The 18,298-nt window shown below is 61.0% G+C and overlaps 1 protein-coding gene across 2 annotated transcripts; it reads left to right on the top strand.

Annotated features, from left to right (window-relative positions):
• The first annotated feature begins 706 nt into the window (after positions 1-706).
• Positions 707-16,934, top strand: LOC143828976 (hemojuvelin-like). Of its 2 annotated transcripts, none has more exons than XM_077319156.1 (4): positions 707-950; positions 7,501-7,659; positions 14,046-14,551; positions 16,129-16,934. In XM_077319156.1, exons 2-4 carry the CDS (start codon positions 7,560-7,562, stop codon positions 16,759-16,761), a joined length of 1,239 nt encoding a protein of 412 aa, XP_077175271.1. In that variant the 5' UTR covers positions 707-950; positions 7,501-7,559; the 3' UTR covers positions 16,762-16,934. The 2 variants fall into 2 exon arrangements, with proteins under 2 accessions (XP_077175271.1, XP_077175280.1); XM_077319165.1 differs by lacking the exon at positions 707-950 and adding an exon at positions 987-1,149.
• The last annotated feature ends 1,364 nt before the right edge of the window (positions 16,935-18,298 follow it).

Genomic DNA, 18,298 nt, shown 5'->3' with positions numbered 1-18,298 from the left:
AGCTCGGATCCCAGCTCAGCCACGGACCTCTCTGACGTCCTTGGACAAAGGATTTCTGTGCTGACCAGAAGAGTCCCGCTGGATCCGACCAGGGAGGGTCCCTCTAGAGCAGCCACTTCCTGGGGCAGGCCAGGGCGACCGAGGAGATCTCCGAGGGACCGATGCCTCCCCCCTGGAGGCTGTTGTCTGCAGAGCACCTGCCGAAGTGGGAGGTCCCCAGGCCTCCCCTGGAGGTTGGCAACCCTATGTGTGTGTGCGTCCTGCCTTATCAGAGCTCGGGGGGGCGGGGGGCCCTCATGCTTCCTGCACCAACATGAGAGACTCCGAGGTTTCCAAGCTGGAAGGTGGACTGGCGTGTCCAGCTGTGATGCCCTCGAACCCGAGCCTGAGGCGGCCCAAGGAAGGAGCGCTGGTCCAGAGGGACTCCCTGCTTGCCGGCCGCTGGGCTCCCCGCCTGGGACGGAATCTCGGCCGGCGTCCATCTGCTTTGGTCTTTTTTTAGCCCTTCCCGGACGTGTCCCTGTTCCAAACCCGGCCCTGGCGCACTCCTTCCCGGGCACATGCCAGCGAGAGACAGGTGCTCCTGTCGGGTGATTTATGGGCGGAGGGCGCGGCTCCCCCCTCCCCACAAACGCGGCCTCTGGTGCAGGAGGAGGAGGAAGAGGGGAGGGTGGGTCGCCTTGCCTGTCACTGACAGCGGGGGGGGGGTGTCAGGCGGAAGCCGCTGTCCCCCCTCCTTTCCTGCCCTCTGCACAGGGGTGCAGAAGGGAGATGCCAGGAGCCGGGGGGTTCTCCCTGGCCTCCTCAGCCTCTCCTGGCGGCAGGTCCTGGCCAAGAAGAAGCCCCCTTATGGGCACCTCGGCCCTCCCCTGATGCAGGAGGAACAGGAGCCCCCAGAGCCCGTCCCGCTGTCCCGGGCCTAAACGGAAGAGCTCCGGACCCAGGAAGGGGTGAGTCAGTCCTGCCCTTTCTCCGGAGGGCCTGGGAGGCTGGCGAGGGGACCTGGCGAGGGGTCTTCCCAAGGACAGCGATAAGGGAAGGTGGGCCCGGGGGGCCTCAACGGAAGCCCCTGCGGAAGCAACTGGAGACCAGCCGGGCCCTTCCAGACCAACTGAGCTTCCATGCGCAGGGCCCCCTTCTTCGGATACGGTTAGCCCTGCCTGGATATTGACCCCCCACCCCCACCCCACCCCCCATGGTTTAATGCAATGGCTGAGGGGGGGTTGGTTCCCTGGATCTGAAGAATCCACCCAGTTGATGCACCCAGAAGGACACTTGGTGGGCTGGCCCTGAAGGGGCCCCTGGGCCCAGACTTCTGCTGCTGCAGCTGCTGCTGCAGACACCCCAGACACACCCTGGAAACAGAGAGGAGACGCACTCCGCCGTGGAAAGACGCCCCACACCTCCCATCTGTCCCCAGTTGGATGAGAAAGGAAGACAGTTCAGGTGCGTCCCTGAGCTTCTAGGTTTAGCTGCTCCTTTATATATTTCTTTAAAAATCATTTTGCATTTCTGTTGCCTTTCTCCAGGGCCGCCTGCTGCCAACGCCCAAAGGGAAGGGTCTCTGCTGAGCTGGGGGGAAGTGGGGCCCCCGCTGCCCTTCACAGGCCCCCCCATCACTCCCACCCAGATGGGGCGTCTGCAGCTACACGTGGGGAGGGGGGCTGGCTGGCTGCAGAAGCCTCACGTGCCAGATATTCGGTGGCCGCAGGGGAGGGGGTCGGCCTCTAAGAGCGGACTCTGCAGAGCGCCACAGTACGGAGGGAGGGGGAGGAGGGCCCGGAGAGGTGTGGACGGTGGGCTCAGACCACACCTGCTCACCTGGTCAGTCGAGGGCAACCAAGAAAACCCAAGAGGCTCGAGGCACCTTGAAGGACTCACAAAATCACAAATGCTTTTGCTGCCACACATTTGCAAGTCTGTGTGTGGCTTTTGGCTTTGTGGTTTAGATTCCTTTGGGGCCAAAACAGGCAACTGGGGGAGGGGAGACAGACTGCAACCCCCCTCCCCCCACCCTTCATAGGCCTGCCCTGGTCAAGCCTTCCCCCTTCTCGTTTGGGCTCCAGGGGATCCCTCCCCACGGCCCTGGGTGCTGCGTTTGGCTATAGAGCCCAGCAGGCTCAGCCCGGGACTCATCCAGGGTGGGCCATTAGGGCTGTCACCCCCTGCGGGAGCCCTGGAGAGCTTCCAGTCCCTGGATCCCTGGGGAAGATCAGGGCTGCTTTGGAGGGCGGGCCTGGTGGCCTTAGGGCCTGCTGAGATTTCCCCACAAATCTCATTTATTTATTTTTACATTTCTATCCTGCCTCTCGTGACAAATGTCATCTTGAGGTGGCTTACAGCAGTGGTCCCCAACCCCCGGTCCGGTGACCGGTAGCAGTCCGTAAATCAGTCGGTACCGGGCCGTGGCTCCTCCTCGTCCCCCTCTCCAGCTGCTGCCTCAGGGGCTGCCCTGCCCCTCTGCCACCGGCTCACCTTTGGTGCTCTCTGGTGGCCGCCATGGCTGGGGCTTCCCCTCGGCATGGCACTGCGCATCTGCTGCAGGCAGCACCCCACAGCGGGCAGCGGGAAGTCAGGGGCGCCGTCGGGAAAGTAAGTGGAGCAGGGACTCAGGCGGTGGCAGCGACGTCCCTCGGCAAAAGACTACCCCTCCCCCGGGCCTCAGTAGAATTGTCAAGCATTGACCGGTCCCCGGAGATTAAAAGGTTGGGAACCACTGGCTTACAGCAAGCCCGCCAGTCTCTAGACTAGGGGTAGTCAAACTGCAGCCCTCCAGATGTCCATGGACAACAATTCCCAAGAGCCCCTGACAGCATTCGCTGGCCAGGGCTCATGGGAGCTGTAGTCCATGGACATCTGGAGGGCCGCAGGTGGACTACACCTGCTCTAGGCATTTCTCGATCCAGAGCTGGTGAACATCTGGAGAACATGAATCCAGCTGCATGCCCATTTGGATCCTGCTTCAGCATGTCTCCAACTCTTCTGGTCTCCACTTTTCTAAACCTATGCTCCCTTCTGGAGGTCCAGATCCTCCACGTTGGGCCGAAAGAGCTGGGCAGTCCTGCCCAAGGAGTGTCGGGGACTTCACGGCCACGCAAGCAGGGCCTTTCAGATGGTGAAACCTTCCCCAAGTCACACTGGAGGTGAAGGAATGGGCTCTTGCTAGTCAGAGGGCCCTCCTAGACAAGTGGGAGTCCAGCGGAAATAGATATGCTGGGAAGGTTTTATATTTTGGGGGAGTCTGCCGGAACTGGGGGGAGCAAGTGTTGAGTGGACTGGAGAACGACGTCTGAGTTTGAGTGTCTTCCGGTTTTCATGAGATTGACTCACGCATGTCTTTTTCGCTCAGCCACAAAAGCCAAGCAAGGTCTAGCTTAAAACTTTTCAGTCTGAGTCCAGTTCTGTTGTAGCCTCTCGAGACATAAGAATCGCTTCATGGATAACTTAACAAGCTGGCCGATTTGGCATTAAGAGGTGGGCCCTACGGCATTAAACCACACTGAAGTCCCACTCCAGAAGCCCCCCACTCTGGCCCCCAAGCACCCAGAAGACAGAGCATCCCTGCCCCAGACATAAGAACATCAGAGGAGCCCTGTTGGGTCAGGCCAGTGGAAGCCCCAGCCCCACGCTCTGTCCCAAAACCCAGGGGTCATCTGGAGGTCTACAAGTGGGGCCAGAATTGCAGAAGCCCTCCCACTGTTGCCCCCCAGCACCCAGAAGACAGGGCATCCCTGCCCCAGGGAGAGTCACCTCATGGACCTCTGCTCCACTAGTTTATCCAGCCCCCTCTTGAAGCTATCTGTGCTCGTATTTGCCACCACTTCTACGGTTCATGACTCTTTGATCTCCCTCCCCAAAGCCTCCCACCCCCACCACCCCAGCCGCCAGCGTGGAAAGGGGCCCCCTGGGCCGAGACCACCAGCCACGTAGGCAAGGCGCAGGAGATTTGGGAACAGGGCAATGGAGCAAGTCCTCAGGGAGCAGCTGGACCGGCCTCGGCCCCACTGCGGAGTGTCCGAGGGCATCAAGGCACGGCGTCAGTTCCCTGCCCCAGACCTGCCGATGTTCCTGTTCAAAGGGGTGTTTCCGTCTCCCCACCCCTTCCCCAAAGAGCTCTGTGTCCTTCGAGCTTCATCGTGTGAAGTTGGGGCATCCTTGCGGGACTCAACCGGAACAGAAAGAAGAAAAATCTGGAGGGGCCAGGGGGACGGGGAGGGCTCCCCTATGAAATCCACGCTGGACCACCCTTGAGGAGGGGCTCTGTCGGGGTGGGAAAAGGCTCCCCTGAGCTGCCTCCTGGCCCTCTTCTCAAAAACCTCTTCGCAAGGAGCCCCGCCACCCGCCTGCATCCTCGGAGAAAATGGTCCTGTTTGGAATCCATGTCCTCCCCCCCCCCCCAATTCTCCTGTCAGGATCAAAAATACCCTGCCCTATTTTTAAAGCCTTGGCGTGGGGCCTTTCCCTTTTGGGGGATGTATCGGGTTGCCGTGCCTCAGCTGCTTCGGGCTCCCGGGCTGCTCGCTAACCGGACACCTTTCTCTGGATGGCTGAAGGCAGGGGGAGGGGCCTTGAGGGTCGGCCCCCCCCACTCAAGTGTGCCTTTGGGGGCTTGCTCCGTGGCCTTCGCGCTCCCATCGGAGTAAGCACTGCTGGGTCAGGCCCCCCACCCCCAGGCAGGCATTGCTCAGGGTCTGTCTGGGCAGATGCAAGCTGGGCGCAAACTGCTCCTGGGAGAGAGGCCAAATGCCCCACGAATATCCCGGGAGAAATGGGCCCCTTGGGGAGGGCCACGGGTGAGGCAGAACACGGATTCCTCTTTGCACGTAGGGCCACTGCCTGATTTGCACAATGCTGTGACAGTACACTCGGGGCTCCCTGGGGGGACGACTTGGAAGGGGCTCATTTCGGGGGAATGCAACACCTGCATGTCAGGCTGGCAACCCCCAGAGGTCTCTGGATGGCCAAAATGGGTCCCCTTGGAGGGGAGGGTTCTACCACATCGCACCCCTCTGGTGTCCTGCCCGTCCCCTCCCCCCCCACCCCTGCCCTCTCTATCCTCTGCCCCCAACCCGGAGCTGGCATCCCTGTCGGCAAGAGGGGCTTCTCAGAGACCACCAAGCCAGAAGGGGGCTTAGATGACAGGCAGGCCTAGGGGGGGCAGCTCTGGGTGGGAAACACCTGGAGACTCTGGGGGCAGAGCTAGGAGTGGGCGGGATTTGGGGCAGGGGGGACCTCAGTGGAGGAGACTGCTAGAGAGTCCCCCTCCCATGCGGCCCTTTCCATGGGGGAGCTGACCTCTGCAGTCTGGGGAGGGGCTATCATTCCAGGGCTGGATCCCCGGGCCCCACCTGGAGGCGGGCATCCTAGATGGACCCTTCACCTTCTCCGGGATAGCCCTGGTGAGGGTCTTTGGGGCTGGGACGGCAGGAAATGGGCTGGAAAACCCCCTCAGCCCCTGCTAGCGGCCTGCTTGTGGGTTTTGGGTAAGCTACACTTTGGCCTTTCCTCCTGCTTTCAGTTTTGTTCTCACTTCTTCCATGTTTTGTTTATTTCTTTCTCCCAAGTATTTAGGCAGTTTCAAGTGGGTCGCTGTGTTGGTCTGAAGCAGCACAACAACACAAAACCAGAGTCCAATCAGGCACCTTTCAGACCAACAAAGATTCATTCAAGCTGTGAGCTTTCGAGTGCAAGCACAGAAAGTACTCCGAGGAAGCGTCCTTGCCCTCGAAAGCTCACGCCTTGAATAAATCTTTGTTGGTCTGAAAGGTGCCTGATTGGACTCTGGTTTTGTGTTGTTATTTAGGTAGCGTGGAACAAACTGAGCCTGGGCTGGGTGGGCATGTGCATGTGCATGTGTGTGTGCTGGGGGGAGGGAGCCACATGGCTTGGTTCACCCAATGGAGAGAAAGCCCAGGAGGTGGGCCTTGGGCCAGGCTCTGCCTGGGGGTGGTCTCTGGTGGGGGCAGGCTTCTGACTGCCCACTTTTGGAAGGACTGCCAGGAGAAGGGGCTCTTCCCCTCTGAGGGGCCGGGCTGCAGCCAGGCAGGTCTCCTGCAGCACTCAGGGTAACTCTGGATCCTGGGGGGGGGGGGGTGGATGAGGGCTTAGGGCCTGCACCCGCTTGCCAGAGGCTATAGAAAAAGCTCCTTATAGGAATGGCAGACTTCTGTGGGTGCAATGAAACAAAATTTCCTCCACCATTACATTTTGCAAGGGCATGCAACTATCCCTTCCTTTGAGTAGTAGTAGTAGTAGTAGTAGTAGTAGTAGTAGTAGTAGTAGTAGTAGTAGTAGTAGTAGCTAGTTCTTATATGCTGCTTTTCTCTACCCGAAGGAGTCTCAAAACGGCTAACAGTCGCCTTCCCTTTCCTCTCCCCACAACAGACACCCTGTGAGGGAGGGGAGGCTGAGAGAGCCCTGAGATTTCTAAAGAAGAAGAAGAGTTGGTTCTTATATGCCGCTTTTCTCTACCCGAAGGAGTCTCAAAGGGGCTTACAGTCGCCTTCCCATTCCTCTCCCCACAACAGACACCCTGTGAGGGAGGGGAGGCTGAGTGAGCCCTGAGATTACTGAAGAGGAAGAAGAAGAAGAGTTGGCTCTTATATGCTGCTTTTCTCTACCCGAAGGAGTCTCAAAGGGGCTTACAGTCGCCTTCCCATTCCTCTCCCCACAACAGACACCCTGTGAGGGAGGGGAGGCTGAGTGAGCCCTGAGATTACTGAAGAGGAAGAAGAAGAAGAGTTGGTTCTTATATGCTGCTTTTCTCTACCCGAAGGAGTCTCAAAGGGGCTTCCATTCACCTTCCCTTTCCTCTCCCCACAACAGACACCCTGTGAGGGAGGGGAGGCTGAGAGAGCCATGAGATTATTGAAGAAGAAGAGTTGGTTCTTAGATGCCGCTTTTCTCTACCCGAAGGAGCCTCAAAGCGGCTTCCAATCGCCTTCCCTTCCTCTCCCCATAACAGACACCCTGTGAGGTGGGTGAGGCTGAGAGAGCCCTGAGATTACTGAAGAAGAAAAAGAGTTGGTTCTTAGATGCCGCTTTTCTCTACCCGAAAGAGTCTCCAAGCGGCTTACAGTCCTGGGGGTGACTGATAGTTACTATTAAAGTTTTGATAGTATCATTTGGGCATGAAGTTGGGGTCACTGTGGGTAGGCAGGTAGTTGTGAATTCATGCATAGTGCAGGGGGTTGGACTAGATGACCCCATAGGTCCCTTCCAACTCTGTGATTCTATGGCTTATTTATGTTATTTATATTTATATTTATACTGTCCCTCTCAGGGCAGTTTACAACAGGATCTAACATTAGTAACAAGGTAAGAACTATAAAAGAGCCTCTTGTGGCGCAGAGTGGTAAGGCAGCCGTCTGAAAGCTTTGCCCATAAGGCTGGGAGTTCAATCCTTGAATCCAGTTCTCAGCCCGACCCTTGGAACCAGAGTCCAGCCCTGCGATGGAGTCCGTGGCTGACCGCTTTCCCTCCCCTGTGCTTCCCTTCCAGAGACCCTGTGAAAGGAGGGGACTGTGGGGCCACGCTCCAAACACACTGAATGGATTGGAATGGGGGGAGCTGCCGGCTCCATGAGGCCTCCTCCCCACACGGCAGACGCTGGTGGATTCCTCTTCAGGACCCTCTTCCTTCTCCTCCTGTGTAGACACGGTAAGGCGGGGAGGGGGGGGGGTTGCAATTTTGTGCAGTCTGGCCCTTGCAGTCCCCGGACATGTTTAAGATGGACACACCAAGAAATCTCCTGTGTCATTTTTACAGTTACACCTCTTGTGCAAGAACACACAAAGCACCTCCTGAGATCAAAACAAAATCCCCTTCCATTCTCTGCCTGAGACCGGGAGAGCCCTGGGGAGGGGCCAGAGCTCAGGGGCAGAGCCTCTGCTGGGCAGGCAGGAGGTCCCCAGTTCAATCCCAGGCAGCATCTCCAGCTGAAAGGACCAGGCAGGAGGGGATGGGGAAGACCTTTCTCTGCCAGAGACCCTGGAGAGCCCTGGGGAGGGGCCAGAGCTCAGGGGCAGAGCCTCTGCTGGGCAGGCAGGAGGTCCCCAGTTCAATCCCAGGCAGCATCTCCAGCTGAAAGGACCAGGCAGGAGGGGATGGGGAAGACCTTTCTCTGCCAGAGACCCTGGAGAGCCCTGGGGAGGGGCCAGAGCTCAGGGGCAGAGCCTCTGCTGGGCAGGCAGGAGGTCCCCAGTTCAATCCCAGGCAGCATCTCCAGCTGAAAGGACCAGGCAGGAGGGGATGGGGAAGACCTTTCTCTGCCAGAGACCCTGGAGAGCCCTGGGGAGGGGCCAGAGCTCAGGGGCAGAGCCTCTGCTGGGCAGGCAGGAGGTCCCCAGTTCAATCCCAGGCAGCATCTCCAGCTGAAAGGACCAGGCAGGAGGGGATGGGGAAGACCTTTCTCTGCCTGAGACCCTGGAGAGCCCTGGGGAGGGGCCAGAGCTCAGGGACAGAGACTCTGCTTGGCAGGCAGGAGGTCCCCGGTTCAATCCCAGGTAGCATCTCCAGCTGAAAGGACAAGGCAGGAGGGGATGGGGAAGACCTTTCTCTGCCTGAGACCCTGGAGAGCCCTGGGGAGGGGCCAGAGCTCAGGGACAGAGACTCTGCTTGGCAGGCAGGAGGTCCCCGGTTCAATCCCAGGTAGCATCTCCAGCTGAAAGGACCAGGCAGGAGGGGATGGGGAAGACCTTTCTCTGCCTGAGACCCTGGAGAGCCCTGGGGAGGGGCCAGAGCTCAGGGGCAGAGCCTCTGCTGGGCAGGCAGGAGGTCCCCGGTTCAATCCCAGGCAGCATCTCCAGCTGAAAGGACCAGGCAGGAGGGGATGGGGAAGACCTTTCTCTGCCTGAGACCCTGGAGAGCCCTGGGGAGGGGCCAGAGCTCAGGGGCAGAGCCTCTGCTGGGCAGGCAGGAGGTCCCCGGTTCAATCCCAGGCAGCATCTCCAGCTGAAAGGACCAGGCAGGAGGGGATGGGGAAGACCTTTCTCTGCCTGAGACCCTGGAGAGCCCTGGGGAGGGGCCAGAGCTCAGGGGCAGAGCCTCTGCTGGGCAGGCAGGAGGTCCCCGGTTCAATCCCAGGCAGCATCTCCAGCTGAAAGGACCAGGCAGGAGGGGATGGGGAAGACCTTTCTCTGCCTGAGACCCTGGAGAGCCCTGGGGAGGGGCCAGAGCTCAGGGGCAGAGCCTCTGCTGGGCAGGCAGGAGGTCCCCGGTTCAATCCCAGGCAGCATCTCCAGCTGAAAGGACCAGGCAGGAGGGGATGGGGAAGACCTTTCTCTGCCTGAGACCCTGGAGAGCCCTGGGGAGGGGCCAGAGCTCAGGGGCAGAGCCTCTGCTGGGCAGGCAGGAGGTCCCCGGTTCAATCCCAGGCAGCATCTCCAGCTGAAAGGACCAGGCAGGAGGGGATGGGGAAGACCTTTCTCTGCCTGAGACCCTGGAGAGCCCTGGGGAGGGGCCAGAGCTCAGGGGCAGAGCCTCTGCTGGGCAGGCAGGAGGTCCCCGGTTCAATCCCAGGCAGCATCTCCAGCTGAAAGGACCAGGCAGGAGGGGATGGGGAAGACCTTTCTCTGCCTGAGACCCTGGAGAGCCCTGGGGAGGGGCCAGAGCTCAGGGGCAGAGCCTCTGCTGGGCAGGCAGGAGGTCCCCGGTTCAATCCCAGGCAGCATCTCCAGCTGAAAGGACCAGGCAGGAGGGGATGGGGAAGACCTTTCTCTGCTGAGACCCTGGAGAGCCCTGGGGAGGGGCCAGAGCTCAGGGGCAGAGCCTCTGCTGGGCAGGCAGGAGGTCCCCGGTTCAATCCCAGGCAGCATCTCCAGCTGAAAGGACCAGGCAGGAGGGGATGGGGAAGACCTTTCTCTGCCTGAGACCCTGGAGAGCCCTGGGGAGGGGCCAGAGCTCAGGGGCAGAGCCTCTGCTTGGCAGGCAGGAGGTCCCCGGTTCAATCCCAGGCAGCATCTCCAGCTGAAAGGACCAAGCAGGAGGGGATGGGGAAGACCTTTCTCTGCCTGAGACCCTGGAGAGCCCTGGGGAGGGGCCAGAGCTCAGGGGCAGAGCCTCTGCTGGGCAGGCAGGAGGTCCCCGGTTCAATCCCAGGCAGCATCTCCAGCTGAAAGGACCAGGCAGGAGGGGATGGGGAAGACCTTTCTCTGCCTGAGACCCTGGAGAGCCCTGGGGAGGGGCCAGAGCTCAGGGGCAGAGCCTCTGCTGGGCAGGCAGGAGGTCCCCGGTTCAATCCCAGGCAGCATCTCCAGCTGAAAGGACCAGGCAGGAGGGGATGGGGAAGACCTTTCTCTGCCTGAGACCCTGGAGAGCCCTGGGGAGGGGCCAGAGCTCAGGGGCAGAGCCTCTGCTGGGCAGGCAGGAGGTCCCCGGTTCAATCCCAGGCAGCGTCTCCAGCTGAAAGGACCAAGCAGGAGGGGATGGGGAAGACCTTTCTCTGCCTGAGACCCTGGAGAGCCCTGGGGAGGGGCCAGAGCTCAGGGGCAGAGCCTCTGCTGGGCAGGCAGGAGGTCCCCGGTTCAATCCCAGGCAGCGTCTCCAGCTGAAAGAACCAGGCAGGAGGGGATGGGAAAGACCTTTCTCTGCCTGAGACCCTGGAGAGCCCTGGGGAGGGGCCAGAGCTCAGGGGCAGAGCCTCTGCTTGGCAGGCAGGCGGTCCCCGGTTCAATCCCAGGCAGCGTCTCCAGCTGAAAGGACCAAGCAGGAGGGGATGGGGAAGACCTTTCTCTGCCTGAGACCCTGGAGAGCCCTGGGGAGGGGCCAGAGCTCAGGGGCAGAGCCTCTGCTGGGCAGGCAGGAGGTCCCCGGTTCAATCCCAGGCAGCATCTCCAGCTGAAAGGACCAGGCAGGAGGGGATGGGGAAGACCTTTCTCTGCCTGAGACCCTGGAGAGCCCTGGGGATGGGCCAGAGCTCAGGGGCAGAGCCTCTGCTGGGCAGGCAGGAGGTCCCCGGTTCAATCCCAGGCAGCATCTCCAGCTGAAAGGACCAGGCAGGAGGGGATGGGGAAGACCTTTCTCTGCCTGAGACCCTGGAGAGCCCTGGGGAGGGGCCAGAGCTCAGGGGCAGAGTCTCTACTTGGCAGGCAGGAGGTCCCCGGTTCAATCCCAGGCAGCGTCTCCAGCTGAAAGGACCAAGCAGGAGGGGATGGGGAAGACCTTTCTCTGCCTGAGACCCTGGAGAGCCCTGGGGAGGGGCCAGAGCTCAGGGGCAGAGCCTCTGCTGGGCAGGCAGGAGGGCCCTGGTTCAATCCCAGGCAGCATCTCCAGCTGAAAGGACCAGGCAGGAGGGGATGGGGAAGACAGTTCTCTGCCTGAGGCCCTGGAGAGCCCTGGGGAGGGGCCAGAGGTCAGGGGCAGAGCCTTTGCTGGGCAGGCAGGAGGTCCCCGGTTCAATCCCAGGCAGCGTCTCCAGCTGAAAGGACCAAGCAGGAGGGGATGGGGAAGACCTTTCTCTGCCTGAGACCCTGGAGAGCCCTGGGGAGGGGCCAGAGCTCAGGGGCAGAGCCTCTGCTGGGCAGGCAGGAGGGCCCTGGTTCAATCCCAGGCAGCATCTCCAGCTGAAAGGACCAGGCAGGAGGGGATGGGGAAGACAGTTCTCTGCCTGAGGCCCTGGAGAGCCCTGGGGAGGGGCCAGAGCTCAGGGGCAGAGCCTTTGCTGGGCAGACAGGAGGTCCCTGGTTCAATCCCAGGCAGCATCTCCAGCTGAAAGGACCAGGCAGGAGGGGAGGGGGAAGACCTTTCTCTGCTGAGACCCCGGAGAGCCCTGGGGAGGGGCCAGAGCCTCTGCTGGGCAGGCAGGAGGTCCCCGGTTCAATCCCAGGCAGCATCTCCAGCTGAAAGGACCAGGCAGGAGGGGATGGGGAAGACCTTTCTCTGCCTGAGACCCTGGAGAGCCCTGGGGAGGGGCCAGAGCTCAGGGGCAGAGCCTCTGCTGGGAAGGCCGGAGGTCCCCGGTTCAATCCCAGGCAGCATCTCCAGCTGAAAGGACCAGGCAGGAGGGGATGGGGAAGGCCTTTCTCTGCCTGAGACCCTGGAGAGCCCTGGGGAGGGGCCAGAGCTCAGGGGCAGAGCCTCTGCTGGGTAGGCAGGAGGTCCCCGGTTCAATCCCAGGCAGCATCTCCAGCTGAAAGGACCAGGCAGGAGGGGATGGGGAAGACAGTTCTCTGCCTGAGGCCCTGGAGAGCCCTGGGGAGGGGCCAGAGCTCAGGGGCAGAGCCTTTGCTGGGCAGGCAGGAGGTCCCTGGTTCAATCCCAGGCAGCATCTCCAGCTGAAAGGACCAGGCAGGAGGGGAGGGGGAAGACCTTTCTCTGCTGAGACCCCGGAGAGCCCTGGGGAGGGGCCAGAGCCTCTGCTGGGCAGGCAGGAGGTCCCCGGTTCAATCCCAGGCAGCATCTCCAGCTGAAAGGACCAGGCAGGAGGGGATGGGGAAGACCTTTCTCTGCCTGAGACCCTGGAGAGCCCTGGGGAGGGGCCAGAGCTCAGGGGCAGAGCCTCTGCTGGGAAGGCAGGAGGTCCCCGGTTCAATCCCAGGCAGCATCTCCAGCTGAAAGGACCAGGCAGGAGGGGATGGGGAAGGCCTTTCTCTGCCTGAGACCCTGGAGAGCCCTGGGGAGGGGCCAGAGCTCAGGGGCAGAGCCTCTGCTAAGCAGGCAGGAGGTCCCCGGTTCAATCCCAGGCAGCATCTCCAGCTGAAAGGACCAGGCAGGAAGGGATGGGGAAGACCTTTCTCTGCCTGAGACCCTGGAGAGCCCTGGGGAGGGGCCAGAGCTCAGGGGCAGAGCCTCTGCTGGGCAGGCAGGAGGTCCCCGGTTCAATCCCAGGCAGCATCTCCAGCTGAAAGGACCAGGCAGGAGGGGATGGGGAAGGCCTTTCTCTGCTTGAGACCCTGGAGAGCCCTGGGGAGGGGCCAGAGCTCAGGGGCAGAGCCTCTGCTAAGCAGGCAGGAGGTCCCCGGTTCAATCCCAGGCAGCATCTCCAGCTGAAAGGACCAGGCAGGAGGGGATGGGGAAGACCTTTCTCTGCCTGAGACCCTGGAGAGCCCTGGGGAGGGGCCAGAGCTCAGGGGCAGAGCCTCTGCTGGGCAGGCAGGAGGTCCCCGGTTCAATCCCAGGCAGCCCCTCCAGCTGAAAGGACCAGGCAGGAGGGGATGGGGAAGACCTTTCTCTGCCGGAGACCCTGGAGAGCCCTGGGGAGGGGCCAGAGCTCAGGGGCAGAGCCTCTGCTGGGCAGGCAGGAGGTCCCCGGTTCAATCCCAGGCAGCATCTCCAGCTGAAAGGACCAGGCAGGAGGGGATGGGGAAGACCATTCTCTGCCAGTGACCCTGGAGAGCCCTGGGGAGGGGCCAGAGCTCAGGGGCAGAGCCTCTGCTAAGCAGGCAGGAGGTCCCCGGTTCAATCCCAGGCAGCATCTCCAGCTGAAAGGACCAGGCAGGAGGGGATGGGGAAGACCTTTCTCTGCCTGAGACCCTGGAGAGCCCTGGGGAGGGGCCAGAGCTCAGGGGCAGAGCCTCTGCTGGGCAGGCAGGAGGTCCCCGGTTCAATCCCAGGCAGCCCCTCCAGCTGAAAGGACCAGGCAGGAGGGGATGGGGAAGACCTTTCTCTGCCGGAGACCCTGGAGAGCCCTGGGGAGGGGCCAGAGCTCAGGGGCAGAGCCTCTGCTGGGCAGGCAGGAGGTCCCCGGTTCAATCCCAGGCAGCATCTCCAGCTGAAAGGACCAGGCAGGAGGGGATGGGGAAGACCATTCTCTGCCAGTGACCCTGGAGAGCCCTGGGGAGGGGCCAGAGCTCAGGGGCAGAGCCTCTGCTAAGCAGGCAGGAGGTCCCCGGTTCAATCCCAGGCAGCATCTCCAGCTGAAAGGACCAGGCAGGAGGGGATGGGGAAGACCTTTCTCTGCCTGAGACCCTGGAGAGCCCTGGGGAGGGGCCAGAGCTCAGGGGCAGAGCCTCTGCTTTGCAGGAACTGTATTGTGGTGGGGGTGGGGGGTTTCAAGGGGGAGGTGGTGTGACCCCTCCAGAAATGACCCTGTTTGGTTTCTCCCCCAGTGGCCTCCCACTGCCGGATCCTGCGCTGTAATTCCCAGTACGTGGCCTCCACCTTCAACTTGCGTGGCCCCAACCAGAGCGTGGCCTACTGCAATGCCTTGCGTTCGTATTCGCGCTGCACTCGTCGCATGGCGCGCACTTGCCGCGGGGACCTGGCCTACCATTCTGCCGTCCACGGCATCGAGGACCTCATGGTCCAGAACGGCTGCTCCAGGGAAGGGCCCTCCTCGCCCCCGCGGCCCCCCCAGGTGCCAGCCCCCAACCCCCAAGCCTTCGGGTCCCTGGACGTCTGCGATTACGAGAAGCGGTTTGCCGCGAAGCACGGCCGGCCCCCCCGGTACCAGCACTGCGCCGCCTTCGGGGACCCCCACGTGCGCACCTTCCATGACGAATTCCACACCTGCCGAGTGGAGGGCTCCTGGCCCCTCCTGGACAACGACTACCTGTTTGCCCAGGCGACCAGCTACCCCGTGGCCGAAGGGTCCAATGCCACGGCCGCCAGCAAGGTAAGAGCAGTGGCCACAGATGGGTCTCCTCGGCCCCAGAGGGCGAGCTCAACGTTGGCGTGGACACCGCCAGCCCCATAGGCCCCAATGCTGCACGCAGAAGAGTCCAGGGTCGGCAGAACTCTTCCTTTGTCTGTCCTCTTGACTTCTCATCGCTGCTCTGAGCCAACTTCTAGCCAGGTAGCACATGATGGCTAACAAAATTCATTAAAATACAATACGGTTTACAATAAAACATCATTAAAAACCCCTCCCGCCCTCCCTAAGCCCCACCCCAAATAATTAGATTATAAGATAAAAAACTAGCGGGTACCTGAAGAGGTGGGCCTGCACACGAAAACTCATGCCCCGAACAAGACTCGGTGGGCCTTGAAAGAGCCCCTCGGCTCAAACGTCGTTCTGCTGCTTCAGAGCAACTTCCCCAACCCTAAATTAAGGGATCTTGGCCCTGGTTCCCAAACCCCTTTATTGGTCATGATGGCGGGGAATCTGGGAGTGCCGTGGAAGGGGAGACCTTGTGCTTGTGCTCCTCTCCTTCTTCCAGGGGCAGGATTGGTGGGAGAGGAAGCAGCCTGATATAGCCCGGTCTCATCACACCTCAGAAGCAAATCAGGGTCCGTACTTGGGAGGGGGACCCCAAGGAAGGCTCTGCAGAGGAAGGCCAGGACCAGCCACCTCTGCTTCTCCCTTGCTGGAAAGCCCCTTAGGACCACAGAATCCTAGAGTGGGAAGGGACCTCCAGGGTCATCTAGTCCAAACCCCTGCACAATGCAGGACACTCACAACTCCTGCCCACCCACAGTGACCCCGATTCCATGCTCAAGTGATCCCTCCACCCCCCTGCAGGGGTCACCCTAATTTGGCTGCAACTTGTCAGCTACAGGGGAGGGGGTTCTAGACCTAGGAAGGAAGCCAAGGGGGCCCACAGAAGTTAGGGTGACCCCCGTCCTCTCCAGTATCAAGGATCGGGTAGGAGGTGATGTGGGAGGCTGCCCCCTGAGGCCTTGGAGAGCGGCTGCCAGTCAGAGAAGGCAGCAGGGACCTCATAGAATCACAGAATCATAGAGTTGGAAGGGGCCATAGAGGCCATCTAGTCCAACCCCCTGCACTACGCAGGATCAGCCCAAAGCATCCTAAAGCAATGGACCAGTGGTCTGATTCAGTAGAAGGGAGCTTCGTTTGTTGGCCCCAGGGCTCCTGCTGCCTCCCCAGAAATCCCAGGTTCAAGTCTCATGGTGGCCTGATGTCCCCCAGAAGAGCAGCCAAGCAGGGCTGGTCAGTGGTGGCCCCCCTTGGAACTGACCTTTTCAGAAGGGCAAGAGAGGGGGCGGGGGACGCGTTCAGAATCGTCAGTCTCTCCGGCTCTGGATTCTAGGATTTGTCTGGGCAACTATTTGACGTTTACGGTTTGTTTTTCATATGCACGTATTATATTGCTGCAAGGCCACCGGCAAAGACGCTGTGGAAAAGGATCTCCTTTTCTCCGGGGTTCGCCCCTCATCCCAGCCCTGCGGAAGGGGCTTTGCACTGCGCCATCTTGAGCCTGACTCCCTTCCTGCTCTGCTCTTCCTTTCCAGCTGACCATCATCTTCAAGGGCATGAAGGAGTGCATTGACCAGAAGGTCTACCAGGCCGAAATAGGCCACTTGCCGGCCGCTTTTGCGGATGGCTCCGTGAACGGCGGAGAGAGGCCCGGAGGGGGCAGCCTGAGCATCCGGGAGCGCCTCCCCGGGCAGCACGTGGAGATCCGGGCAGCCTACATCGGCACCACCATCGCCGTGCGCCAGGTGGGCAAGCAGCTCTCCTTCTCCATCCGGGCCGCCGAGGAGGTGGCCCGCTCCTTCACGGAGGAGCAGGACCTGCAGCTGTGCGTGGGGGGCTGCCCGCCCAGCCAGCGCCTCTCCCGGAGCGAGGGCTGCTGCCAGGGCGGCACCATCCCTGCGGAGAAGGCCCACCTGCTGTGCAAGGAGAGGCTGCCTGTGGAGGACCTCTACTTCCAGTCGTGCGTCTTTGACGTGGTGGCCTCCGGCGACGCCAATTTCACTTGGGCCGCGCACGGAGCCTTGGAGGACGCCAGGGCCTTCCACCCCGACGCCAAGAAGCTCCACCTCTTCCAAAGCGGCGCTGGGTGCGCTGGGCGCGCTGGGCGCAGCTCATCCCTCTTTCTCTGCACCACGTTGGTTGTGGCCGTTCTTCCCTCCCACGTTTAAAGATCTGTGTCCGGTGGGGCCAGGAGATGTTGTGCTGCCCCCCAAGAGGCTGGGCGGGCAGGCTGGGGCTCCCAGAACGGCCCCCCTGGGCAAAGGTGTGGCCAAGGGTGACCTGCCCTTCTGGGGGTGGGAGGCCGGTGAAGGCCACGGACTGACCAGGAGCAGCCTCCTTAGAGAAGGGCCAGCCTCAATGAGACCCAGGCCCATGGCTGTTATGAGGATGCGCCTCATTTTGGTCCCGCTGGGGCCCCGTTCTGGCTGGGGCCACGGTGGGGCTGGGAGCAGAGGCCCTCTGGCCTCCCCAGTGCCATTTTGAGGGGCCCGTGGGGCTAGGGTGTGGGTTGGCAAATAGGCCCAGACGTGGGCACCTGCAGCTCCCCTGCATGGCTTTCCTGGGCGCAACGGAGCAGAGGTGCCTCCCTGGGCCCTCCTGAATGACTTCTTTCCCGGTTGGGCCCTGGGAGAGGCCGGGCCTGCGGGTGGCAACTCTTAGCAGGAATGAGACTGAGCACGGAATGTGCTTTCCTTTAGGCCAGTCCTGGTTTCTTTCCTTCCTGCTGCAAACCGGGACTCTGCCGCGGCCTACGGAAGTCCTGAGTGGGTCACTCATGCCCAGAGGGGGCTGGGCACAGAGGGGGTGTCGAGAAAAAGGCCCTTGGCTCACGGGGAGAAATGGGGGTGGTCCAGGGAGGGTCACACTGACCCCTGCCTAGTGGTTCGTAAAAAAGGTTCATTTTTGTTCGGGATGCCTGGACTCTGCGCGTGCTCTTCCTTCCCACGAATGCCTCTAGAGACCAGCAGGTTGCGGAGGAAATGCAAAACCCCCCCGACCTGTTTGGTAGGGTGACACTGGGACGGGCATCGGCCCCATGGACAGCACTGGGTCCAGCTATACGGGTGGGAAAGGCAGTGGTGTAAATCCAGGATTGTGGCCTGAACCTGGATGCTCCAGAGAAATCCAAACCAAAGACCTCAAGACTTCAGCCTGAATTGGGGTCTTGGAGAATGAGCAGGGGAATGTAAATACAAAAGTTAAATATTTAATATATTAAAGTTGAGGGCTTTTCTAGCCCTAGTTAGACGCCCTTGTTCTTCCCAGGGCAGGCCATCTCTGGGAGGCCGTCCGCAGGCGACGCAGACTGGAAGTGGGTCTCACCCCCAAGACGGGATCCGTAGTCCGGCAAGAACTCTGGGGGGGTTCTGGGGCTCAGAATTCTCCCCTGGGCTCTTCCGGGAGGAACCCCCTTTTTCTTGGGCACCCGAAATGATTCCAACCGGCTCCTCTTGACCACGTAGACTAGTGGTAGTCAAACTGCGGCCCTCCAGATGTCCAGGGACTACAATTCCCAGGAGCCCCCTGCCAGCATTCGCTGGCAGGGGCTCATGGCAATTGTGGTCCATGGACATCTGGAGGGCCGCAGTTTGACTACCCCTGACGTAGACCCATTTCCAGAGGCAGTGTGAGCCCAAGATCCTGGCCCGTTGGGTTTGAATTCCTGGATGCCTCCTTTGGGGGCCGCTTTCTGGCAGCAAATGA

This window comes from Paroedura picta, chromosome 1 (assembly GCF_049243985.1).
Source record: "Paroedura picta isolate Pp20150507F chromosome 1, Ppicta_v3.0, whole genome shotgun sequence".
Taxonomy (NCBI): Eukaryota; Metazoa; Chordata; class Lepidosauria; order Squamata; family Gekkonidae; genus Paroedura; species Paroedura picta.
Note: the sequence above shows the minus strand (reverse complement) of the source record. Positions and strands in the feature narration are given on the sequence as shown.

Coding starts and splice junctions, on each gene's coding strand:
- LOC143828976 (XM_077319156.1), top strand. CDS start 7,560: ATGGGGGGAGCTGCCGGCTCCATGAGGCCTCCTCCCCACACGGCAGAC. Junction 7,660..14,045: donor TCTCCTCCTGTGTAGACACG/GTAAGGCGGGGA, acceptor TTTCTCCCCCAG/TGGCCTCCCACTGCCGGATC. Junction 14,552..16,128: donor ATGCCACGGCCGCCAGCAAG/GTAAGAGCAGTG, acceptor CTTCCTTTCCAG/CTGACCATCATCTTCAAGGG.